Here is a 27509-nt window from a genome sequence, read left to right on the forward strand (position 1 = left end):
ACAGGCTCATGGCCGCACGCTGAATAGCAAGCATGAACTGAACTGTTAATAACTCCCCAATAATATTCCAGTTTTCCTCCTGTTTTCCAGTCGTGTCAGTGGGTCCAGTGGGACAGCATGGCCTCGGAGGAGGACGACGCTCTGCTGTATTTAATCTTCCAGCACCTAAAGGTGCACGGCTACCAAAAAGCTGCCAAGGTGCTGGAAAAACACGTTAGTCAGGTAAGAAGTTTGGGCTAATTCTTGAACATTTACAGACAGATTTCACAGCAGGAGCGACCTCACCGGACTGTACCTCTCTGGTTTTTGTTATTTCTGATCAGACTGGTGATTTTATTGCTGTTTCTGCAGTGGACATGCGCGTTTTGCGTCTTATATAAGATCCTGAATTAAATATAAATGGGATTGTAGTGTGTTTTTGCCTTAGTGCTGCAGTCAGTGGGTCAGCCTGTATGTGTGTGTGTGAGTTACAGCACATGGCTCCTTGTTGAGGCCGCCTGGAGGAAAAGAACATAATGTTACAGCAGCTGCATGGCTGTAAAAACAGCCCTGCTGCAGGCCTGCTGCTCCACACTGACACCCCATTCAATACCTCATCACATTTTTGTAGTGTTAAGTGATTAAAGTTGTTAATTTTTAGTTAAATGTCCTGGAGCTGCCATGATTAGTTGACTAACCAAGTGCTGGATCAGCTATAAGTCAATCGGCAACTATTTTGATATCGATTAATCACTCTTTTTTTCAAGCCAAAATGCCCAAAATTAGCTTCTTACAGCTTCTCCAATGTGAACATTTGTGGCTTTTCTCTGTTTTTATAACTCTGCAAACTGAATATCTTTGGATTTAGGTTGTACAACTGACTATAACATTATGATGGCATTTTTTCACTGTTTTCTGAAATCAGGTTGATAAATTCACAATAACTTATTGATGGTAATAGTTGTTAGTTGCAGCCCTAAAATGTCCAGTGTATATGTATAGTCATGATGCAACCACACACAGTGAGAGTCTGTAACAAAGGCCACACACTGCTTAATTAATATCTTCTTTAATTTTTCAGCATATTGAAAAGATCCACCCGATTTCAATGAAAAGTTGACTCAAACTATGAACTCTTAAGGCTGGTTAGATGATCAAACCTGTAAATTAAGTCACTTTTTTGCATCTTTTTCAAAAATTCTCCCTTCATGTCTAGTGTCACGTTTATTGTATTGTTCTTGCACTTACATTCACAAAGACTACAAATGTATTTCTTATATCTGCCATGGGGAAACTTGAGCTTCAGTCCATTACAGGTTTCAGGTTTCAGACTAAAAATATCATCAGAAGTTGCTGATAGAGTTTTTAGGAAGATCACAATAGAGAAAAAAAAATGTCTCAATAACAATCTTTACCAAACATTCTCAAATTTCAAACCTACCATCGCTTTCAGAGGCCATATTTTTCAATATAGTGAGCATTATCCCCTTGGTTGAGCTCTGAATGCTTCACACACTCATTTTGTTGGTTCTGTATGTTACTGCATGGATTCATTTCCGGGAGCGTGCGGCATCAAAGAGAGAGCATTCCTGAACCACAGGAAATTTGCCATTTCCTTTTCAACTTTTTTTCTTTAATCTTTTCATTATCACAGTTGGGTTACAGCAATATTGTCCTCCCACTCGAGTTTAAATGTAACATTCAGGGAATCAGTCCGACGTGTGCAAATGTGGAGAAAGTTAGGAGAGTTTTAATGCACAGTACTTTTCAGGGTACTGGATTTATTATGTGTGTGTGTGTGTGTGTGTGTGTGTGTGTGTGTGTGTGTGTAGGTGGAGATGCCAAAGGAGAGCTCCAACCTCCATGATATCTACACGGGCTGGATGAAGTAAGTCAAACATGTTGACACACACTGCAGGAAGTGTGGATTTTTTTTTTTTCTCACTGGTAATGAAAATGGTTGTCTGTTGCTCCAGTAAGAAATGATATATGTTAAAAAAAAAAAAAAAAAAATATGTGCATCAACTGTCATAAGACATTTATGATAGATTAATGTAGAATACTTTATTAATCTCAGTGGTAAATCTTTGTGCAGTCACGTGTCATGAAAATAAATGAAAACATGGAGGAAGGTGAGAAACAAAACACGATCAAAAGCGATAAATAATAAACTAGAGTTAAATAGGCTCTCTACTCTGAATTAATGCTATACAATGATAGTGCACAATAATTCAACGTACATAAAAAGTGCAAGTAGATAATATTGTTTACGATACAGTTATGTGTTAGAGTCAGCGTCCGCAGGTTTATGGGAAGCTTCAGCTTGATGGTTGACCTGCAGAATATATAGTGTATTTGCTGTAAACTTTTCTTAGCTCTTCCTGGCTTTTTATTTCCTGCACAATGATCCAATCATCTTTCACGCCTGTGTTTTCTTTTATTGTTGGATTTTACGACCGTGCTTTTTGGAAATCGCTATAGCTCAGCAGGTGACACAATCCAAAGAACATGCAGCTTAGATGGACTGGAGACTCTGAACTGGCTCTATGAACAGGATGTCACTGTGTGTGTGTGTGTGTGTGTGTGTGTGTGTCTCCCAGTGAATGACTGCCTGGCCTTCTGCCCAGTGCATTCTGGGACAGGCTTCAAATCCCTGCTTCCCTGAAAAGGATTAACCGGGCAGCAGATAAATGATTGAATGAATGACATCAGCTCACATCTATAATTTCCCACTGTGAGTCTTACACTCAAATGATCCAAATAAAAGTCAATCAGTGAACATATATCATACTGTTCTGAATAAAAGACAATCCTGATTATAGACAGTCCCTCATTAACAACAGCTGTGTTTAGGAAAACTCTTTATTAGACTCGTCCTGTTTCCCTGAGAAACTCTGAAGCACTTCCATCAAAGCAGACAACTCAGACTATGTATTTGTTGAGTTCATCCTTCCTTCTGCTCATCCATCATACACAAACACATTCTCCTGTCAAAATAAACTTATTCTGGTAGTTATCATTCTGTCGATTCTCTTTGAGTCCCTCCTCACGACATTCACAGACGTCTGTCTGTCTTGGCTGCGTAACACATGATTTGGTCCCCAGTCACCTTTCTGCAGTAAAGATGTCAAGACACTCTTTGGATTCGTTTTTACTCGTCAGGAATTTATTTCCTCTGAAAGACGAGCTGTCAGAAACTCCTGAAGCTCAAAGGTCATGAACACTTTTAGGACAAACAAGCTTTAAAAGATCCATACTGCGCACTAATTCTGTAGAGTAGCTATGTACTACACACTAATTGTTATAATTAACCAGTTTATCAGTAAGTACACAAAAAGCTGTTGTCTGAATTTGGATACTTTTGTTAGTACACTTCCATGTGGTACACTGTCATCTTACTTGTGTAGTGAGTGAAAATTGACATAGTAGTGTTGTCTCAAATCAAACACAGCTGTCGGACACACTCAACTGATGCCTGTCAAAATATCTGCCAGCTTGTTCACTAAACTAATTCCATAAGTTTGGTGGTTTCTCCCTGTCCGATATATAGCCAAGATGGCGACCACTGAGAGCGAGAGGTGTCCAGTTGTCGAACTAAGCTCATAGCTCGGCTAATCAGTCATGTCAGACCTCTCGTGCAGAAGAGAAAATCGAATTTCTGACCAAGTATGTCTGACTCCGCCTCGATAGGCGGCGGTGTCCTTTTCAGTACAGTGTGTATTGAACTAGTTAAATAAATCCGCGTTTTGCGTTTTCCGACCATCCACGTTTAGCTCCTTTAGCTGTCAGAGCATGAATGTAGTTTCCTTGTCCGTCCAGAAGTGTGTCTTCTGCTTCTTGGTTTGTTTGTTTTTTTCCGGGAGTTACTAGACTGCTGCTACGTCATCTCCTCCTTCTTCCGGGTGAAAGTCCACGAAGGAAAAAGTGGTGCATGCGCAGAATGCTGAGTCTGACTCCAGTTGGACTAAGTGGATACATGCAACAATAGTTCAATTTTTAATCGAATTATCTAGGTGTGTTAGTTGAGCTACTGATAGTCCAATTTCAGTCGGACTAAGCTGTTTACATTGATTTTAAAATCCGGTTTCAGTCGGACTATGCCAATAATTTGTTGTTTTTTTTTCAAGCTGCACGGAGTGTTAATGCCCTTATGACAAGTGTAATAGAAGAAGAGTGCAAATTGAGACACAGCATGTGATTTTGGAAGTTAAACTTAACCATAAAAAAAACAAAAACAGAATGTCTGTCTTAAGACTGATTAAATACTATTTTCCAAAGATACGTTTGGAGCTGGTTTGACAGCATCCGCACTTTATCAAAGTTTTTTCCAGCTGCGAGCAACTCCTCCATTTATACTCATCAAGCACACTCAAAACTAAACCGCATTTGGTTATTTTGTCACTTTACCAGTGAATATACCGCTTTTCCAGTTTAATGAAGTGTGTGTGTGTGTGTGTGTGTGTGTGTGTTTTGCAGGCTGTGCTCTCTAGCTCAGCATGCCAAGGAGGAGACGGAGGACTCCTCTACTTTGAAGAAGAAGAGCATCAAACCAGAACCCGCCACCAGTGAAGAAGAAGAGGGTGCAGAAGACACCAAACTCTCCAACATCACAGAGGAAAGTAATGGGGATGCCAAACCTCCACCTGGTAAATCTTCTTTTTACCTTTTTTTTGTTTTTCCTTTACAGTATGTTCTATTAGTTATGTCATTTTTAAGTTTAAACCACAACCCCTAAACCATCACATGTATTTTCTGCCCCCTGCTTCAGAGTCCACGACAGATGGTGTAGAGTCATCCAGTGCAGAGCTCCCATGCGAGGAGAGAGAAGCTGAGACGGTCTCTGAGCAGCTGCTGCATCCTGCAGGTGAAACCAAAGCAACAAACTCAGGCAAGGAAGAAGAAGAAGAAGAAAATACAGAGGAGGAGGAGGAAACAAAACCAGAGCAAGAGGTGAGCAGAGAACGAGAGGCCGACATGAGCATCAACATTCGACACATTACAGTGTGAGAAATGAGAAATCAAAAATGCTTTCTTGACATTTTACACTTGCTCTTACGCAGTATATACCAGCATGAAAATGTAAATGATAAATAAATTCTGGGCACTGCTACTGGTGGGTAAAATAAGTCAAAGGTCCACTGGCTCAGAGTGTCTGACACTGAGGGAGGAAAAGTTTGATGGTCACAGGCAGGAATGACTTCCTGTTGCGCTCCGTGGTGCATCTCAGAGGAATGAGTCTTGAGCTGAATGGACTCCTGTGCCTGACCAGCACATCAAGGAGCGGGTGGGAGATGAAATCCCTGAACCATTGAAGGCATAAAATCCTCAGCTGCTGCCATGAAGCTCCAGCCACCAAATGAAAAAGGAGCCAAACTTGTGGTTAGATCAGAGTTTGATGGTTTCCCTCTCCCCTAATCTGGTATGCCTTCACACTTTTTTATTATTGTAACGATCCATGTGGAGCTTGTTCTTTGGTCAACAAAGTGCAGCTGTTCGCCATCGTTGCCAGGAGTTGAGATGGGCACCCTCACTGACATTTGGAAACAGAGAATAGAGAACAATGTGGTTGTGTCTGCAGAAAAAAAAGCACCCTTCATGTAGACCCTTAGAAATATGTGACATCAAATCAGACTTATACATCAGTCTTTTATTCTCTCACTTTCTTGCTGTAAAGTAAAAGAAAGACAAAAATTATGTTATTACAATGTGCCTGCATGAATTAGTTTCCTGTGAGAGTGCAGAGTGCACTCTGAGTGTGTGTCCTGATCTGACCCTAAGGCTCATTTAATGGATCACTATCAGCAGAAACACTGATCACATGCAGACATTTTGTTTAATGAGCAGTCCTCTAATTAAACAGTCTAGCTGATTTCACGTGTCACATTTTATCAGTTCAACTTAAATTCTTATTATATCTATAATTTAAGGTTATTAACTTCATAAGGAAAAATGATCTGTCATCTCTGTCAGCCTTTACAGTTAAATAAATACACAGTATAAACTCAGAAAATGTCAAGAAAGTTCTATTTTCACACTCATTTTCCTCATTAAACAGAGAAATACAACTGAACACCCTCTGAATTCAGGTTTCTCTCTTTCACCGAACTATGACTAGCTCAACTGCCTTGTTAATTTACGGTAAAACACAATTTAGTCAACCTCGACAGAAACAAAATAAAACTTACCAAAACCATCTTCATTAGTCTTAATAGTCATTTAGTTATTAGGGGCAGCACACAGGCCGCGTCTTTAACCACCTGGAAAATGCGAAGTCAGGCACTGGGAGCTACTTTTGTGCCTTTTCTTTTTATGAGCCAGCATTCAAGAGCTTAAAAAGCACCGTATTAAAGCCTATTTACCTGAAATCCTGAGTGCAGAGCTGATCCTCTTCCAGGAGCTGTTTATAAGTGTGTGGGCATATTGTCCGTGGGACAGATGAAAAGCTCTAGTAGCCTTGCACCAAAATGATCAACTTTTCCATATTTACCACAGACAGATATCTTTCCCTTCTTCTGTAAATATCATTCAGTTGTAATTCGTTGGTTCTCGTCACATGACATGCGGTGTGCGCTGCTACGCTCCAAAAGTTGAGCTCTCTTTATCTCAGCGCAGCTAGGGAATGCTTGCGTGCCGCGACGGCGTCACTCTGGTGTCGCACTGGTGTTTGAGCATGCCTGCCTTGGGTCTACTTTGAAAACAATGAATTTGAGGGCACAAAAAATGCAGCATATTAATAATAATAATAATAATAACAATAATAATAATAAATTTTATTTATTGGCGCCTTTCTGAGCACCCAAGGACACCTTACAATAAAAACATACAAAAATACCAACATATATATATATATATGTACCAACAATCACCAGCTCTGGTTTGGTCGTAGTAAACCCTTAATCGCTGACTTAGATATGAAAATATGCAGTCTCTGTCTCTGCTGTTGCTGGCTGACTGTTTACAGTCCTGTAATGTTATCCCCACCATCACCAGCTGCCTGCTCCACCAGCAGAGACTGGAGACTGACCTCTGGTGGCACTAGCTGAGCACTTCATGCAATGAGTTGATGAGAAAGAGGAGTGCCTGTATTTTGCCGGTGGTGAAAATCATACAGACGGGATTTTTGAATACTCGGTACAGCGTAATTAGGTGATATAACCGAGCCCGTATCTTACATTGCATAAATTAGCCTGGCAGCTTGCAGACATTTCCTCTACTTATATGAAGCTAGGATGAACTACATATAGGATTTCAAATGCTATTTTGAGGGGGTCTTGGTATCTTCACAATTGGTTTGCAAATGATTTTCATTTGACAAAAGAAAACACTACAGCGTAGGAGGTAGTAGAGTGGAAGTTGAGGAGTTGGATACACTACGAGATGGATGGGTAGGTTACTGAGGAGGAAGTGGCTATACTCTCCGATAAATATTCCAGTGGCTTTCTTGGTGATAGGTGGTATTCTGTAAACAACCAGAAAAAGGGGTAAGTATAGCCCGTATACCTGTGTGTAACAGGGTAAGGGTACGCATCTACGCCATGCCTACGCCGTGCCTACGCCGTGCCTACGCTGTACCAATGGAGGCTACAGAGTGAAAAAATATACCATATAATCTAATTAATGATAAATGATGATGGAGACAATAAAAAAGGAGTGTCAAAAAGTAAACAGTCTGCATCTCACAGCTCTCATAACAACCCTACACACACACACACACACACACACACACACACACACACGCACACACACCGCATAGCTGTTGTCCAGTCACTGTAATAATGTGATGATAGATGGACAGTAGCTCCAGTGTTGTTATACGCCTCTGAAATACACACAGACTCATTTTCATGTCTACTCATCTCGTCTGTATCTGTTAGTTTGTGTTCGTTTGTTATTTCAAGTGTGTGTGTGTGTGTGTGTGTGTGTATGTGTGTATCTGTGTCTGTGTGTGTGTCCATGTCTTGTCTCTGTTCTTTTCTATTGGCCCAGTGATGCAGCAGATAATGCTGTTTGGACAGAAACTGTGTGTGTGACAGAATGATAATCTTCTGAGACATATTGTGTGTGTGTGTGTGTGTGTGTGTGTGCGCGTGTGTGTGTGTGTGTGTGTGTGTGTGTTTCTGTCGGTGTGTTAATGGCTCTTTGTGTTTCTGTCTACAAAACCCTGATTACTTTGCTTTGTATCAGCAGCAGAGTTGCGTTTTTTTTTTTAACAGATTTTCCTCTCTCTATGCTAAAATGAGCACAGCACCAAACTACTGTACTTATTTTTTAACAAAACAAAGATGTTTCTATTGAACGGAATTGAAAGCAGACAGTTTTGTTTTTCGTTTCTTTTGTTCTCCAGATGGTCAGATTAAATCGGGCCCCGCATGCAGAAAAGAAGATTAATTCATTCTGCCAAACGTATCTGACATCGTGTGTCTAAAAGGTTTTTTTGTTTGTTTTTTTCTGATATTTCTCTCATACTTTTGATTGTAGTTTCACAATGTTCCTTTGGGAATACATTGAAGCCTAATATATCGTATTCCTTTGTGTTATAGAGCTCTGTTGTCTAAAAACCAAGATACTCATCAAGTTTGACTCAGTCCCACATGCGCTGTTCTGCTGTCATAAATAAGTAACTATGGCACCAAATCTGCAGCTGAAAATAGTCCCCAACAAATGCACTTTTTACTGTAGTTTAAGTAACGTTTTCTAAAACCTTAAGAAACTGGCTGTTGTGAGCCCTTTTTATAAATGACTGTATACATTCATAACCAGTTTCAAAGGTCTGAATCTTCACTAGGAACCTCCAGACAGGATGAAGAATTATTGAGAGACTGAAGGCCTTTTGGAGTTTGTTGATGATTAGAAAAACATAGAATATTGTCAGCCTTTTCCTTTTTAAATTCCATCGCAGTAAGCAGTAAAAAGATGCTGAAATGTCTTGAATTGGGCCTTTTCAAACCACCAGATACCCTGAATTCTCTGACTGTTGGGAAAGGAGAAAATGTGGTGCAGAGTAGCATCGTTAGCAGCTCTAACTGCCTGCTCATACATATTTTGCAGTCAGCTCCTGTTGAAGCATCAGCCGAGGCATCTAACAAGGCAGAAACTTCTTCAGACTCTGAGGAAGAGGGTGAGCCCGGCTTGGTCGAGCCCAGACAAGCTTCCTCTGATCAGGCTGAGGAGCAGCTCAAGAACCCTGACCCAGCTGTGACCTCCAGTTTAGACAGCGAGAGCAGCAAGGAGAATAAAGAAGACGACAATGAGCTGCAGCAGGTTGGTGACCCGAGGCAGAATCCACAGTGTGTTGCTACGTAGAATCACTCCTCCAACAAACATGAAAAACTTCAGCTATTTCACTTTAAAGTGCTGCCAAGATTTTCCCATCTTTTTGGCAGCATCTAATTTTCACTGAGGTCTACCTACCTGTAGGACTTAAACCCTTTGATCCAATTTTTCTCTGCTCTCAGTGCCTGCTTTCTCTTTTTCCTGTACTGTATATTTTCGTCCTACTCCAGCACACTGCTCTAAAGGGTTCAGAAATGAGGAGAAATGTTAATCACTTTTAACCACAGCCTCATAAAAACAGGAGTTTTTGTTGATTCCTGGCACAGTCGAGCTTCTGTTCCCCTCAGCTCACCCTCTCCACATCTGAAACTGATTTTGCAGAGGATTGTGACTGGCTGAGTCGCATTGTTTGTGCTGTTTAGCTTCCAACAAGAATCAGTGTGAGCACTTCTTCTTTGCTGAGTCGTCAGGTTTTTTTAAGATTACTCTGGCACATGGAGGTTTGGGATTAAATGTCACAAAAAGCATAGTTGTCGCACACATCCAAAAACCATTCAAGGCAGGTGCTGGACCAATAAAAGATAGAATCAAAAAGTATAAAGAAAGGTCAACACACTGTAGCTCTCTTAAGTGACATTTTAGGCTAATGCTCTTCAGACTTAGCCGAATGTTTAAAAACGGCATCTTTAAATGCATATGCTCCCCTCACATGACTTCATACAGTGATGCTGGTGAAATAAAAAACCCTATACATAAGTTACATTATATACATTTTATACAAATGCATGTCAATGCATGTGAAGAGTGTGTGCACAGTGTGCTACACACAAACATAGAAAAGAGACCTCGCAGCACACAAGAAAAACATCAGACCAGAGGCCCTCATTCCTTCTATAATGGCTACATCTACATAGAGGCGCCTCTACATGGATGTCCCAGGAATTATATGGCAAACAGGATTTACCAATATCCACACCACCAATATTCATAGAGGAGGGAAACAACACATGATATACACCAATCAGCCAAAACATTAAATCCACTCACAGTGAAGTAAATAATATTGATCATCTTGTTACAATGCAATGTTCTACTGGGAAAACTTGGGGTCCTAACATTCATGTGGATGCCACCTGACATGCACCACCCACCCAAACACCACCGCGGACCAAGCAAACCCCCTCGTGACAGCATCACCCAATTCACCCTTTGTCAAGACCCACCCATGGTCCCACCTTCCTTGGTTACTGTTGCTGGGTTTGACAAAACCAGTCTCGCGGGGGTTCATTTCCATAGGAAACAATGGAAAATACTGGGAGATTTAACTTTCTCGTAATTCGAATTGAATTGATCATCCTGTCCAAAACGCAGTCAGTGATAGAGAACAAACATGGCTACCATTGAGTGAACAGGCAGATTTTTTGTCCAGATGTCTGATGGTAGCCATGGCCACTAACGTGAGGTGCCCCCCCCCCCCCCCCCGCGCGGTTGCTAGCTCTCTCGCCCGACGTTAACGTTATATTGAGAGTGTTTACAAGTTTAACACCAGAGTAATACTTAGCTGACATTATATAAATAGCAATGTTGTCCTCTACAAACGTTAACGTTGCCAGCAAGTTAACGTTTAATACGAGCTGGGCCTGTCTGAAGCCTGCCCAACAGGTTAGCGTAGCGAGCTAACAACAGTCTGTAGCTAGCGTAACATTGTTGGATAACATCAACATCATGAGCCTGGGAGAACACAGCCTGGGGCGATGTTTGGCGAAGCAACTGTTGCTATGGGGAGGAGCACTCTGGTTGTTGGGTCAGCAGACCAATTAGAAGGCCAACAAAGGGTGAATTGCAGTGGCCTCCCCAGCAGGACAATGTGTCATGCCATGTCACAAAAACTGCTCAGGAATGGCCCGAGGAACATGACGAAGAGCTTAAGGCCTTGACCTGGCCTCCAAATTCCCCCGATCCAAGTGTAATTGAGCATCCTTGGGACATGCTGGCATATCATCTCGCAACCCATACGACTCGAAGGATCTGCGGTGAAGACCCTGGTGCTAGACACCACGGGGCATCCCCAGACTTCCTGTGTCCATACCTTGACATGTCAGAGCTATGCCCAATTCGTTGAGGCCCCACTGTGGATGAGCACTATGTCTCGGCTATTGGCACGTCCCACAGATGCTCAGTTGTATGGGGATCTGGGGAATTTGGAGGCCAAGTTGACGCCTTGAGCTCTTTGTCACGTTCCTTGGGCCATTCCTGAGCAGTTCATGCAGCTGGTTTTTTTGGGGGGGCCACTGCCATTTGGGGGGCGGCACGGTGGTGTGGTGGTTAGCACTCTCGCCTCACAGCAAGAGGGTTGCCGGTTCGATCCCGGGCGTGGGAGCCCTTCTGTGCGGAGTTTGCATGTTCTCCCCGTGTCAGCGTGGGTTCTCTCCGGGCACTCCGGCTTCCTCCCACAGTCCAAAGACATGCAGATTGGGGACTAGGTTAATTGATAACTCTAAATTGTCCATAGGTGTGAATGTGAGCGTGAATGGTTGTTTGTCTCTCTGTGTCAGCCCTGCGATAGTCTGGCGACCTGTCCAGGGTGTACCCTGCCTCTCGCCCGATGTAGCTGGGATAGGCTCCAGCCCCCCTGCGACCCTCAAGAGGATGAAGCGGTTAGAAGATGAATGAATGAATGACTGCCATTTGGGAGACTTGTCGTCATGAGTCATGGGTGTGCTTGGTCTGCAACGGTGTTTGGGTGAGTGGAGTGCCTCAAGTAGCATCTACATATATGCCAGGACCCAAGGTTTCCCAGCAGAACACTGCACTGTAACAAGATAATCAATGTTAATCATTTAACCTTTTTAATGTTTTGGCTGATCAGTGTATATACAGCTAAGGTCAACCCAGTATACAGGTCATAATGTTCAGTAATCATTTCATAGTTAAATGAGGATCACAAAATAGATCACAGTAAGTACAAAACCACATCCACCTCAGTTAGTATTATAATGATGATCTTAATTAAGTACAGAAAGACCAACATCGTCAGTCAATCTCTCGTTCTCTGCGAGGACCTTTAATGGGCTTAATGCTGATGTATCTGAGAGTGGGTGTGTTACTTTGGGCTTTATTAAAGTGGACAGCTACTAGACTTGATGCATCATGATTACCAACAGAAGTAGCATTCGCAATCACGATGCATCAAGTCTAGTACACATCAGACTGAGGCCTTAAAGATGAGGAAGACAGTGCTGTAACAGGGTTATTATCGGGGGGGGTTTCTCGATGAATTTTTTGGTCCTGACTTTCTCAAAAACCTGAAAGTGAAGATGTATGTATCTTCATTGCAGTGCCAACAAATTCTGATTTCAAAGAGTTCATGTACTCGTGGCATGTTGGCCACATATCTCTGGTTCTTATTTTCTCACTCGTGCACATTGTTTAAATCAGAATGGGCTACACTGCAGCTCAGTGCAGCTTTTAGTTGCTCACAGTGACAAAAAGGATCCAGTCTGTTTCATGAATAAAGAGAGAAAGAAAAAGAAAGTAAGCAATAAAGAAAGAATCCCTGTCTGTCTGGTCTCGGAGACAGTTGTTGACCTGTTGATTCCTCCTGCAGGAGCCCAGCCCAGCCGAACCTGCCACATCAGACCTGACAGCTCAGGAGACCAATGACCAGCCGGCAGAGAGCGAAGCCCCGCCTCCTGCAGGTATGAGTGACCAGTTAGCGCTCGCTTACCAGGTTGTTCTTTACACGTTATGTATGGCATCTTTTCTGTCTGTTTCTCACTGCACTGACAGGAATCACAAGCTGTTGTGAAGAAACTGCTCAGAGGGCTTTTTCTTTTGACATCGTCTGCAGCAGATTATAAAGCTGCTGACGAAAGATCACGCTATAGTTTTACATTTATTATGAAAAGAGGAAACGAAGAGCATTCACAATCAGACCGTATTAGACATTCAGGTTTGTTTCAGATATGATGGATTTTAAAATGGTGTTTACCATTGTTGCATAAAAGTCACTGTAAGTTGTGGATTGAAGAGAAATGAGACCTGTTGGGTAACGTTTTTTCAAAGGTATTCTAGGGAGGATTTACCTAAAATAAGAAAAAAACAATATATAGAATCAAACAGAAGTAATCCCTCTGTGAGGTGAGGTCAGGGCTTTATAAAAAGGTAATGACCGCGTGCCAGAGCTTAAGCAGCAGGCAACAAAGAGGCGAGACGCCAAGTGGACGAAGCTCATTCCAGAACAAGAGTGAATCTGGGTTTGGCTTTCACTTTCTGGCTAGTGTGTTTACAAATGGTAACCGCCACCTCCTGCGTAGTGTACCTTTAAAGTGACTGGTTTAGGGCTGCAACCAGCAACTATTTTCATTATCAAGTAATCTGCAGATTATTTTCCTAAACTATCTATCACTTGTTTGAAAAGTAAAAAAAGTTATCATAATTTTTCCAAATTGTTTTGTCACCTTAGACATTCATCTAATGGTCTTCTCACACTGGGTGCGGATTTATTTATTTTTATTTTTTTAAATGTTGTTTTTGCCATTTGTAGTTTCACACAAGCATTACAATAGCAAAACAATATACAATAAATATTACGTAGCAAAAAAGCAACATCAGTTTTTCTGCAAGTACCCCGACTGACACTCGTCGAGCTTATAAAATTTAGGCCCCAGCTGCATCCCAGCGATTGGTGGACTGACAAAGGATGACACCAGTCAGCAGGCCGAATAGCGCTGGAGCGGATTGCCGGGGTAGTCCACACTCCCTTCAGATAGAGCCAACCACAAGCGACGGCACACTGTAATTTACGTAAAGCAAACTACACGAAAAAAAGGTTACACATGAGGAGGGCACGGCAGCGGCCTTAACATGTGGGTGCTTTCGTACCACAATTAGAGGTATCAACTGATCGTGTTGCACGGAATAACGTTAACTTGGTGGCATCGTAGTCTGAACCAAGACGGCAAACTTGATCACTCTCTCAACCTTTATGAAGGCAGCTGATACCAGGTCCACTCCTGTTTTTACCTTTCACAATAAAAGTCCCGGGCAGATACTACACTGTTCACTAGAGGGAACTCCCATTCACTGAGCTTCTGGCTAAAAGGAAACTCAATAAAATAGCTACCAGTAGCTTTGGATGTAAAACAACTTAATTTAGACACTCCCAGATGCTGCTCTGGGTCAGTAGGATTCAATTAGTTCTCTGCCTCTTCAGATGTGGTGCTAGCATGATCTTCCATCAGGACCTCAAACTGTAGCCATTTTTTTTTCCAAAAGAATGAGCTGTTGCAAATCTATTCAAACACTTGAACAAGTGTTAAAACTGTCGCAAATTTGCGTTGTTGCAGGTATGAATAGTTTTAATGCATTCAGTGCATGTAGAGTCTGTAGGCAAACCCTGGAGATCTTGCCTCCGGAAGAAGAGCGGAAGAGCCCTGATTTCCGATTGTAGGCTGTTTGCAGTCCATGTATTGACCAATCACGTTTGAACCGGCTGCAGTTGTCAGGTTAAACGGTCCCATGCGGTAAAATGACGAGGCGGAACATAATTGGCGTCACTGCAAACTCTGAATCCATCGCAATGATTCAGCATATTTACTTGTATATAAACAGAAGTCGGAAACGGAAATTCGCCTCCTCCGCCCAAATCAAACTAGAATGCCAAAAAATTGGGGGTCTGCCCCCAGAGGCTGTATCGCTGTCTGCTGGAAGTCAGACGCCGAATACAGCCGATGAGTTCCGAGAATGTATCGCAGGCAACTGGACTAGCTTGCGTTTCTTGAAGATGTTTCACCTCTCATCCGAACTGAAGAATCTTCTTGGATGAGAGGCAAAACGTCTTCAAGAAATGCAAGCTAGTCCAGTTGCCTACGATATAGCACTTATGAGATTCAATGCAAATATTTCACATTTTTCTGAAGTTTATTTGTCATGTCCCCGGTGTGTAAAAGGTCAAATCATGATAATTAAGAAGCTGGAATGGGGGACTGTCTGGCCTTTGTTACCTAAACAGTTATAGTTATCATTATAGCCTGTATTTTACTATCACTAGCAACTGCTTTCAACATTATGTTTCCGCTCTCTGTGTCATCAGATGCAAACTTTACATTCAAAGGGAGAACTCTAAGATTTGTTTTAAAATTAAGGATTTCATTATATCTTAAAGGAAAAGGAAAAAACTGTGGTCTTGTTACAACTTTAACTTTGATGAGTTTAAGTCAATTTTGAGTCCATAGATTTAAAGAACCTAAAGTTTTCTGTTCACCAAAACCACAATACACATTTGTTTCTGAGATTTCTGCCCTTACCCTTAGTACAATAAATGTGATTGAAATTTCATTTGTGCTACTCACATTTAAAACATTGAAAAAAATCAATGGCAGCATATCGTTCCTCAGTGTCCTTGTTGTTACTGTATAATTCAGAACTCACTGTGAACATGTTTTTACTGGAACTACTTTATATTGGAAAAGATGTTTTTTTTATGAAAACTTTTGGCTGTGTTAAAATAACTGAGAAAATATTTGTTATCTTTTTTTGTCATTTGGATGAACAGAACTTTATAAATCCAACGCTCGTGAAATGCATTTCCAAAAGTGAATCACAAATTAAATAGTTTCCTACTTGGCACTACTCGTTGCTGTATTTCATTTTCCATTTTCCATTTTATTGAGGAGGAAAATAAACACACTGTATTTCCTTTTTATTGGCATCACAGTGTCTCTTGCGTTTCAAATGCAGAACTTTATATATATGTATATTTTATTTTGGAGGAAGTTAAAGGGGAAGAGAAAAGAAAAGTTGGACACAAAGTTGAAGATTTTACCTTGATGCATTTGGACTGGAAGCCAACACTTGTAAAGAGTTTGAAGGATCGCTGCCAAAGCCCAGAGAACCAGCTCTGGCAGCTCTGTTCACACGAGTTTTCCACAACGTCAGTCACTTGTTTAACTTCTCAGAGGGGTTTGTTAAGCTTGTCAGAGCTTGTTAAGCAAACTGGAGCGATGACTAGTCAGAGAATTACAGTCATCTGGAGCACAATCACCTCATTTACCAAAGTGCTTTGAATTAATTCATGACTTTGGTGCAGAAACTTAAGTCAAACGGACATTTTTCTCAGCAGACACTTTGACTTGTCAGACTCATGTGAAACTAACATTGCTAATCACCGCGTTACATGTCAGTAATTGCTGGAATGGAGCAAATATTAATTAGTTCCACCTGTGCTTTTGTTGCCGTGACAGGTCAAAATGTCTGCTGTGAAAAAGGCGTATGAGCTGCATTCATGTGAGAACAATAAAGACGTGAGAGCACTGTGGTGCTGCAAGGCGATCAGAGTCAGGTTAGCTACATGTAGTCTGAAAGAGAAGCAGTTTGGAGGAAGTTTAAATTGCTTATCAGCTGTGTTCTGCCACCATAACTGCTGGATGGTGTGCCTCCATTAGAAAATTTTTGAGCATCTAACACTTAATTTCTTGCATTCTGGTGATTTTTTTATGCACCAGTTTATGGTGTAAATATCATTAATATTGTCAGAATAACAACAGTAATAACGACTTTTTATGATTTTATTTGGAGGAGGTACAAATGCACATGTTCTAAATATTAAAGGGAGACGTGGCCCCTGCGACCTCTACCTAAATGTCATGTTTGGCAAATACGTCTGATCTTCCAGGAGCACTAATGCAGTACATGACATTTAGATTGTATAATGGCATAACACTTTTTTCTTCTTTTTTTTTTTTCAGATCCTGATTCTGAAAATCTAGAAGAGGAAGAGGAGGAAAACGAGGAAGAGAAATCTGAGGTACCCTAAAATATTTTATCGAGGGACTGTTGTTGTGCGCTTGCTGTAGGCTAATGTAACAAAAACTTAGAGTCTCACTGGGAGAGAGTATGAGTCTAAACATAAGAACATATATGTTCTTGTCTGTGTGTTCACTCAGAAGACAGAAGGCAGTGACCTTACATCCTCGCTGGAGCCTGAAGACCAGACAAAGACGGCAACAACCCCAGAGGACCCCATCACTGACACTGGTGACACAGGTATGGTCCAAAATGGAAACACAGCACACAACTACTCTCGAGCACAGCATGCTTTGATCACACCCAAAACATACAAAATCACAACCAACTTTATAAAAGTTTTTTTTTTTTTTTACCAAATAAATCTTTTTTAAACACAGTATTTTTAAGTCTCTCAATGACTCATTTTAATTTTATCTGTAGTTGATCTTGCAGGTTTATTGTTTTATTTTATTTTATTTTATTTTGATCTCTTTTAGCCATTGGCTAATCTTCCAAGAGTCCACATCAAGATTAAAAACAATTAAACATACAGTAAATCATAATACTTAAACGTACAATCATATACATGTATAAATTCACGCGCACGCACACACACACACACACACACACACACACACACACACACACACAGCCAGCCAAAATACATTAGCACAATTTGAGTACCATACATATATACACACATCCATTCAAAAAAAGTGTGTATAAAATAAAATATTCATGTGAATGAAATATTCCCATACCAATACTGTACAAACCCATTAAACCTATTATGGTATATTCATTTCTGAAAAGTCGGTCATATATATGACCGACTATGACATATATATATGTGTGTGTGTGTGTGTGTGTGTGTGTGTGTATATACATAAGTATGTGTATGTATATGTATATATGTATATATATATATATATATGTATTTATAATAATAATTGAAATTTATAATAACATTTATAATAATTTATATTTCTGTTAATGTTTGTATCTTACAAAGGAGGATTAGTGCCAGATTTAAAAAGAGGAAAAAAATTGTAATGTTTCTTGATTAAACTGTAAACATGACTTTTTCTGGTAAAATTCAACTTTATTGTTGTAATATTACAACTTTTCTTCTCTGATCTTTTTTCAATGTGGCCCTGATCCTCCTTCACTGTGTCCAACAGGAGTAATTTTATAAGTAAAGTAATGATGGCGATGTTTTTTAAACTCTGTCATGTGACCTACTGATCAGTGCTGATACTAACTGATGAAGGTGACACTGATGACGTCAGGACAGCCATAAACATTTGATGATTGAAGCATGATGTGATGGTAAAGAGTCGTGAACATGTTTGTATTTCTTCAAGAACTGTACCATTTTATTGCAACTTTATTCTTATGTCTTATGACACTATAAGTCTCTGTGTTTAGATTTGTACATGCTGTGTGTTTTCACAAACTGAAGGAAAGCAAATCTTAAATGTGTTGTTGTATTCTTTTGTAGAAAAAGCAGAAGAGCCGGCAGACCCAGAGGCCTCCATCATCCTCAACATCCAGGCCGAAGACAACGACGCAACCGAGCAAGAACCCAGCCCCAACCCTGATGAGGCTGCGGAGTCCTGCAAAGATGCCAAAACACCCAAGAAGAAAAAGAAGAGCAAAAAGCATGTAGAGAAGTCAGCTGCCGATACGCCGGGCACAGACTCATCCACCATAGATACATCAAGCGATACTGCCCTCTCCACCAAGACTGCCAAAAAGAAAAAGAGAGGCAAAAAGAGAGCGGAGGAGGTGGCAGAGGAAGAGGAGGATCAGGTGAAAGAGGAGGAGGAGGAGAAGCAGGAGAAGCAGGAGCAGGAGGAGGAGGAGGACATGTCTGAGACCACTTCATCAGGAAAGACTAAGAAAGCTAAGAAAAGGAAGAGGGAGGTGGATGAAGTGGAAGAGAAAGATGAGGCAACTCCTATAACTCCCTCAGAAAATAAAATAAAGAAGAAAAAGAGTAAAGTAAGAGAGGCAGAAAAGGACGAGAGTGAGGCAGCAGGAGTGGAGGAGGAGGAGGACAAGAATCTTGTGAGTCCGGCAGAGACATCAGAGGAGAAAAAGAAGAAGAAGAAAAAGAGGAAAAAGGGCAGACGAGAGAAGGAGGGGGTGCAGTCTGATGAACCACCAGCAGGGGGCGACGAAGACATGGAAAAGGAGCTGGAGGCCACAGGTAGAGTCAGAAAATACACTTCACTTCTCGCTTGTTTCTTAATGTGGAAGTTATCTTGAATATTATATAAAATAATACATTATTTTTTGTAAATGTTATTTTCATGTGCTTATACACTAAAGAAAACACACTTATTATATTCCATTGCTGCCCATATATCCTCCTAAATCCCACACACTGGATCTTTACTTGACATTATCCTTCTAACTGTATTTTTACAGTGTGATGTTGCTACTTTTACTTTAGTAAAAGATCTGAATACTTCTTCCTTTCCCGACATCTTTAGATGGAAACTCTTCTCAGCTCTCTTCAGCCAAAAAGAAACACCGTCCCAGGAGGAAACTCAGCCTGGTGAAGAGACTGAGGCTCCACAGGCAGGAGGAAAGGAAGAGGGGGAAGAAGAGCAGCAGCAGCAGTGCAGGAGAAAGCAAGACGCACAAAGGCAAAAAGAAGTCAGTGGAGTTTTTATTTTATGAGAGTCTCAGTGTTTAAAACTTAACATCATTTACGCTGTTATCATTACAATGTCGTAATTGTAAGTGTGCAGACGTAGGATTAAAAGTTAATGAAACAGCAATAATAACAGATTTTTGGGGGGAATTGTAGATTTAATTTAGTATTTAAATAGTTACATAAACAAATAGGACAAAACATTAGAAAGGCAAAAACTTCCAACAAAAGTAACAACATATTCTAGCATAACCAGAGATGTAGGCTGAAGCTTCAAGTGTCAAAAGTATTATTAGTCATACAGTAAACAGTCTAATATCTTTCTGCCCAAATGCCTTTTTGGTTATATGAAGAAAAGAGGAAGAATAAATCATTTATTTGCTACATGAAAATAATAATAACTGTGTATTTTTGCAAAAGTTTACAGTGTCAAAGGGTAAATTTAAAGAAAAGTATATATTTAGACAATGTATAAAGGCCCAAACATATGCAAAGCATCTGATGCTCACATTTTTAAGAAGACCTAGTGTTTAAATAACCAAACATGCACCACAGGTGTTATAAGGAGCGTCAAACTGCTTTGACACCCCTTCTTCGCCCTTGTTTCCATTTTGGAGCAACAAATGAGGACCTAGTGACCAAAGTTAGTTGCCATTTTACACAGAGATAGCGCTATAAGGCCGCTATGAAGTCCCTTCTTTATGCCGCTTTTGCATTTTTACACAGCGATAAACTATGGCCGCATCATGCCACCGCACTGTGTGATTATGGACAACATGCCAACTTTGCGGAATTCCATAACATGTTGTCAAGATACAACATTTGTGCTGCCCATGATCCCGTCGTGCCGGCTGTCCCGTAACGGCGAGACTACTGCGATTGTACCCTTGATACAGAACGGCGTGAAATTCCCACCTTGAAGACGTAGTGTGAAAGGGGCTGATGACACAGAGAGGACAGACGGAGAAGAAGACATGCCACAAAAGCTGACATTTGCTCCGCTAGCTTAGCTTAAAACTTAATAAACAATACAATTGTAATTCTGCAATGCTAAATTAAAAACAACTACCACTGCCAACAGCTTTACCACGAGTTATGTTGTCACATATCAGATACTAAAAAAAAGAAAAATAAAAGCTTAGATAGTGACTTTGATTGTGATGTTACCATGACAGACCCACTCCACATCATTGTTTATTGACATCTACTGGTCATAAACTTAATTTGCTACACAAACGCAACAGCTATAATAAACATATTAGTACAGCTGTGCTTTATGTTACTTCTTCACCAAAAAAAACGCTGTTTCTGTGGTGTTAAGTTTAAATCTGAGACCTGCAGTGTGCCACAGGAGCATCAATTGACTGAGGCACCGCAGTTGTCACTTTCAGAGCGTTTGGGCCTTAACAGTTATGGAATAATAGTAAACATGTATGATGTGCATCTCACAAGGATAATAATGTAACATTTACTATTTTCCAGACAAATACAGATCCAAGATGCAGCAGAAGAGACGCCTCAACCAAAGCCAGCCAAAAGACCTCAACCTGCCCAGGATGACAACGACGACGACACGCCAAAGAAGAAGAAAAAGATGAAAATGAACACGGAACAAGAAGAGAACTCCTCAAAGGAAAACCAGCCGCCAAAGACGAAGAAAGAGAAGAAGAAAAAGAAGGGATTGTTGAGGGAGGAGGATGAAAGCAGCGCAGTGACTGCTGAGCCTCCTGAAGTTGACTCGTCTCCACTTTCAAAGGAAAGCAAGAAGAAGAAAAAGAAGAAGATGAAGGCTGGAGAAGGCGAGGGGACAACAGAGAGCTCAACTCCCATCACTGTGAGCCAAGATGTACCTGCAAAGAAAAAGAGTAAGAGACATTGTTGGTTATATAAAATTTTTGAATGAATTTTTCACATAGCTACAGCTAATTATTGTTTTCATTACAGATAAAATGTTTGACCAGTAAAATAATTTAAAAACAAAAGGTTATCACAGTTTCCCAGAGCCAAATGTGATCTTCACAATTTTGTTTCATACCAATTAAGACAGAAAGCACTGACAAGTTTGTTTTTCAACTGCAAAATTTAACATGAATAAGTAGCAAAATATAAGCCTCAGCAAATTAGTGATATTTCGATATATACATTTTTTTATTATTTAAATTAATTTACATAACTTCATGACGTTCTGATTTTCATGTTGTGTGCTGACTGATGTTTGCAGAGAAAAACAGATTAAAGGAGAAACTGGAAGAGACGGACCCTGCTGCTGACGAACAAACTCCTCCTGCTTCTTCTAAGGTAAGAAACATCTGAAACAGAACAGAAACAAATCTGACTTTAAATAACAATACTTAAATTAGAAGTTTAATTTCCACATGCATGTCGACTGTAAGGGGTTATTATTCCGAAAAAAAAGTAGTGTCAGATTTACCAGACACAAAACATTTTGCCACAATAGTTTCAGAGCATGTTTGGTGAAAGCATTTTGTTGTTTTTTTTTTAAACATAACTTTTCTCTTCATATTTCCAGAAAAAGAAATCTCTCAAAAGACCAATCATGTCAGAATAAATCTGGGTAAGTTCAATGTTTTAACTTCACATTTATGAGGTATGAAGTGAGAGAAATGCTGGTCTCATAAAGGGTTCTGTGTTATTATGTTTTAGTTCCATGACGTTCTAGGGATGTAACAATCCGTCGATCAGGATAGATATATCAATTTTTATTTAAATTTGACGATCCAATATTATCGAAGCAAAGTGAAAAAATCAGCCAAAAAAAGACTATGAGGATAGCTTTATTGGAAATAAATCAACAGAATGGAAATTTTTCAATTTTGGAGAAAGTACGGGTCAACAGACAAAGTACATGCCATGTGTAAACAACACTGTTATGAGATAAAATGCTATTTAAAAAAACCAAAAAAACCAAAAAAAAAACCCAGAACAGACCTGTTGGGCCAGGCATCTCACTCTGCTAACTTCTCACTACAATAACATTAGCTGCTCTGTTTCAACAATGACCGACTGAAAAAAATGTGCCTGCAGGCTGAAATTCAACCGTGCTCTTCTGTCATGAGATACAGTGACTTAAACCAACAGTATAAGAGAAAAACTGTAGATACTGCATCTAATTTGTTAAGCTATGAGTAGAGGCAAAAAAGTTTTAGAAAGTTTTGTTTCTGAACACTGACAGTTATTACTGTATTTTTAGGACAACATATTTTACATTTTTATGACATACTACACTATGACATATTGCAACATTTTTACAACATACTATACTATGACATATATTGCAACATTTATATGACATACTACACTATGACATATTTCACAACATTTTTACGATATACTATACTATGACATATTTTGCAAAACTTTTTACGATATGCTATACTATGACATATTTCACAACATTTTTAGGACATACTATACTTTGACATATTCAGCAACATTTTTACGATATACTATACTATGACATATTTTGCAAAACTTTTTACGATATGCTATACTATGACATATTTTGCAACATTTTTAGGACATACTATACTTTGACATATTCAGCAACATTTTTACGACATACTATGACGTATTTTGCAAAACTTTTTACGATATGCTATACTATGACATATTCAGCATCATTTTTATGACATACTATACTTTGACATATTCAGCATCATTTTTACGACATACTATACTATGGCATATTTTACAACATTTTAAAGACATACTATACTGACATATATTTCAACATTTTTACAACATACTTGACCTTTGACCACCAAATTCTCACTTTCATGAGAACTGGATGAATGGACAATCAGAAAACGTGCCTTTAGCTATGGCTATCGCTGCAGAGGCATAAAAAAGTCATCCAGAAGGGTCTTTCTGACAGAAAGCCCTGAAGGCTAACTTGTGCCGTTTTATATGTGTTAGTGGAATCGATCTAAAGTAAACTTTATTGCACTTAAATAGCTACAATTATTTAAATTTTGTGGCTGTAGCTTCTCCTGTAATAGATTGTGTATCAATCACAGGACCCTGAATTACATCAAGTTGAAATCTTATCATGGCAAACTTTGTGATATCAGCATGTATTGTATTGTTGTCCAAAGAAACAAAACAATATCATATTGTGATGAAACAAGTGATTTACGCCCCTGTTACATTTTAAATCTATTGTAAATGGGCTTTGCAGCTATTAAGGCAAAACAGATAATCATGGATCAGCTCACCTGTGATTAAAAAACATCTGCTGAGATGGACACTTTTAGTCCAGTTCAAACCTTACTGTATCCTCAGGGAACAAAACATTAAACACAATTTAAAAAACAAGAATCAAAGTTTCTGTAAAGAGTAAGCCCCTCATGGTATGCCTTTCTCATTTCAGTGTAAGCATAGAAATATATTTTGCTTTATTGATGATTAATGAGGATGTTCTGTTTCTTTTCCCCAGTGTATTCTCTGATCAGACACGGTGGAGAACAACCAACGCCCAAAAAAGTAACCGACAATCTGGATAATGTTAGTGCCTTTACTCCAGATTTCTCTGTTTGAGATAAAGTGATATCTCCTCCCAGAAACAGAGATCTCTGAGGGACATCAGTGTTTTCAGTCATGATTTACCGTCTTCTTTCTTTAAAAAACTGTGAAAACAATGTAACTATCAAACCCTCAGCAGATTGGAATTTTATTTTTAAGGCATGAGCTTTAACAATCAAACCCATTTGTCTATTTGGAAATATAATTCAACAACACTAAACACTGTAGTACCATTGCGGGTGTCCTTTGTCAGCATGTCAGTAACTTGCACTCTGTTGGTTTACTAATGAGCTTGGTACTGCTGGTACATGATGTTGGGAACTTCACATATCAAACTTTGGTTAGTGATGATATTTAAGGGAACAAGCTGTGTAACGGAAACATTTCAAAACATGTTACATTACAGAAATAAGTTAAGAGGTTTTTGAACAGACTTCAGTCAGTTTAGAGTTAACGATCTGAAACATTTTTCTGTGTTTGAGGTAGAAAAACTAGTTTTAGTCTGTTTAGTTTGAGACTCATGTTACATAAGATTCAGTCATAAAGCTGTGAAATTCTGTTTTTATTTGTTTACAGAGTTCTGTTGTTTACACACTGTTTGTCTTTTTAATCCCATGAACTGTTAACTATGCATCTCATTCACTGTTTGGGTATTTCTTTGCTGTTCCTGAGGACCAACATGTGTGAGAGGAAATAAAACTCTGAAACAGCTCGGATTTTTCAGAAGCAGTGATTTTCAGAGTTTGTGCTGTTTATGACCCTGAAAATAAATTTAATACCATTATTATTATAATACACTGTTTAAAAACTATACTGTTGCATGATTCATTCAACCATGCATGATGGTTATTATAAAGTGTTACAGATGCTCAGAAACTAAAACTAAAACCCCACAGCATCGGCTAAACAGAACCGACCTCACCATCTTTCTTTTTGTCCAGCTTGTCCGATTTAGTAACAGTAAGATGGAAGGAGAGGACTTATCAGTCAGTTGTCCATAAACTATTGTGGTAATGTGTTTTCTATCCCCCAGCTGTGCACACACCCTGGATTATTACTAAGCAGGGAAACCCATCTATGCACATTTAGGGGGGAAAAAAAGATAATGGGTCACTGAAAAATACTTTTTGTAGCATTGCTGGTTGAGCTGCTGATGTAACATCCACTTCAGGTTGGGAACAGACAGAGAAGAGTAAAGGGGGAAATGGGTTAACAGCTGCTGTAATGTGGGACTGAGCATAGAAAAGCATTTAGGTGCGCTGGCGACAATGCCTTGTACAGTGTGTGTGCCAGCAACAACACAGTGGGCATAAACGAGGCTACACTTTTACACTTTGAACTTGAGATATTATAGGCTACAAGCTCTTGCTCCAACCAGGTTTCCATGACCTGTATATACAGCTAATTTGGAATAGAGATTTACACTGACTGCCAACATTGAGAATGTGTTTGACTTTACACCGAGTATGTGTACACTTTGGTATACACACCAAACCATCGTAGCAGCGAGCCCAGTAATCCGATCCCGAGGCGCAGCTGGGGGGAGGAAGGGGTCCAGTTTGGGGACCTCAGAATTGCACCTCTGCTTTTCGCAGATAATGTAGTTCTGTTGGCCTCATCACACCGTGACCTCCAGCATGCACTGGAGCCCTTTGCAGCCAAGTGTGAAGCGGTCGGGATGAGAGTCAGCACCTCCAGTTGTCTACCCAGAACTAACTGTTGTTGTTAGTGTGATGTCACGGGGATTCGGTCTCTGCCTACCTAAGTATAACCATAACAGCATTGGAGAGTTTCAACAGTGAATAAAAAAGAAGAAAAAGCTCAGTTCTAAATGCAATTAAAAAATTTTTTATCATGGACAAATTAAAATCTGATTAAAATTATTTTAAGTGTCATTCAGCCCATTGTGCTGCATGGGGTCCACTCAGACATCAAAACCATATCCACTGGGACGAACATCCAACAGAATCTTTGCATGCAGAATTTCCCAAAGCCCTTCAAACCCAAAAGCTGAGCCTAGAAGAGAGCAGTGATGTTGACAGGTTTTCAATGTGTGTAAAGAAGTGAGTCCCTGGGATCCACAGTTGGTCATTTGAGTGGGTCCCCAATGAGATGTGTGTTTTGATAAATTCTAATGTAAAACTTGTGTCCAAAATGTAACAAAACATTATGCAAATGTCTTGAGCTGAGTTTAGAGAGCACCAAAATCATCTACCCACTGTCAAGTAAATCAAATGTGATAATCCATACAAATTTAAATAAGCTACTGTAGAAATTTGGAGTTCAACATTTTGGTTAACATGCTTATTCTCTTTCTTTCTGTGAAGAGTTTTTAGATTTTCCTCTCACCCTATGAACAAAATGGGATCAAGTCTTGCCAAAATATAGCAGAGCTGTGCTATACTACACTTTTCAGAGTAGCAATACTCCCAAACGTAAGCTTCACCAAGCTAACACATTTCAGAGCACCAATACTCCCTGCTGGTTCAAGGCTCTCCTATGTACAAATCTGGTGGTTTTCGTAGCCTTCTCTTAAAGTAATCTGAATAACTTTGGATTTTGGACTGTAGGTCAGACCCAACAAGACATTTGAAGATACTGTGTTGGGCTTTTGGAGATGTGATGATCTGTGGTTAAAAACATGAATCAGCATTACAAACTGAAAAGTCAATGTGTAAACCTCGCTGACAACATCAGTTACATCAAAGTTCACAAATGTATCTCAAAGTACATGCACATAATGCGTTTTAGAGGAAATAAGCACAAAATCAAATTCAGTCAGAACTCCAAGTCATTTGCAAGGGCATCGTAAAACTGCATTTGAGTTTTTCCACAGTTGAGATCTCAGGGTAAAACATGAAAATGGCAGCCCACCAGCACCACATGACCTCTGAGTCTTTCAGAAGTTGCACATCTAATCCTGCATATTTGAAAGAGTCTGGATTTGGAAACAGTACATTTGCCTCATCAGCACCACTTAACCATGCTTCAATAACTGCTGTAAACTGTGGCTTCATTTCATTTTTAAAATCATGTTAGAGCTGTCAAAGTTTCCATTAACGGGACAGAAAATGGCAAAAAAAGAGAAAAGAATGTTAATGTATATTTAAATCATTTTTATAAACCCTTCCACAAACACTCAGCTTTTGCTTCCTGCTTTTCATAAGGGAGCTATCTCAACACATTTAAAGACTCAGAGATAAAGCTTTCTGCTTGCATTAGGCCTCCCGTCAAATCATAGTCCAGTCAAACCAAAGCAAGACAC

At 39.8% G+C, this 27509-nt stretch overlaps 1 protein-coding gene and 1 long non-coding RNA gene across 2 annotated transcripts in view; one reads left to right on the plus strand and one right to left on the minus strand.

Moving 5' to 3' along the window:
- On the plus strand, positions 1 to 24966 carry LOC125902544 (DNA ligase 1-like). The gene is made up of 14 exons (XM_049598988.1): positions 1 to 222; positions 1812 to 1867; positions 4456 to 4625; positions 4748 to 4929; positions 9028 to 9240; positions 12860 to 12950; positions 17001 to 17059; positions 17199 to 17298; positions 18542 to 19252; positions 19539 to 19704; positions 21185 to 21567; positions 21924 to 22000; positions 22233 to 22277; positions 24159 to 24966. Exons 1-13 carry the CDS (start codon positions 118 to 120, stop codon positions 22269 to 22271), a joined length of 2352 nt encoding a protein of 783 aa, XP_049454945.1. The 5' UTR covers positions 1 to 117; the 3' UTR covers positions 22272 to 22277; positions 24159 to 24966.
- LOC125902545 (uncharacterized) overlaps positions 21423 to 27509 on the minus strand; it is a 24976-nt gene continuing 18889 nt past the window's right edge. Inside the window, exons 3-4 of the long non-coding RNA XR_007451107.1 lie at positions 21962 to 22011; positions 21423 to 21552 (exon numbers count right to left, since the gene is read on the minus strand). This is a non-coding gene — a long non-coding RNA (uncharacterized LOC125902545). The remainder of the gene's footprint in view (positions 21553 to 21961; positions 22012 to 27509) is intronic.

This window comes from Epinephelus fuscoguttatus, linkage group LG15 (genome assembly GCF_011397635.1).
Source record: "Epinephelus fuscoguttatus linkage group LG15, E.fuscoguttatus.final_Chr_v1".
Lineage (NCBI taxonomy): Eukaryota > Metazoa > Chordata > Actinopteri > Perciformes > Serranidae > Epinephelus > Epinephelus fuscoguttatus.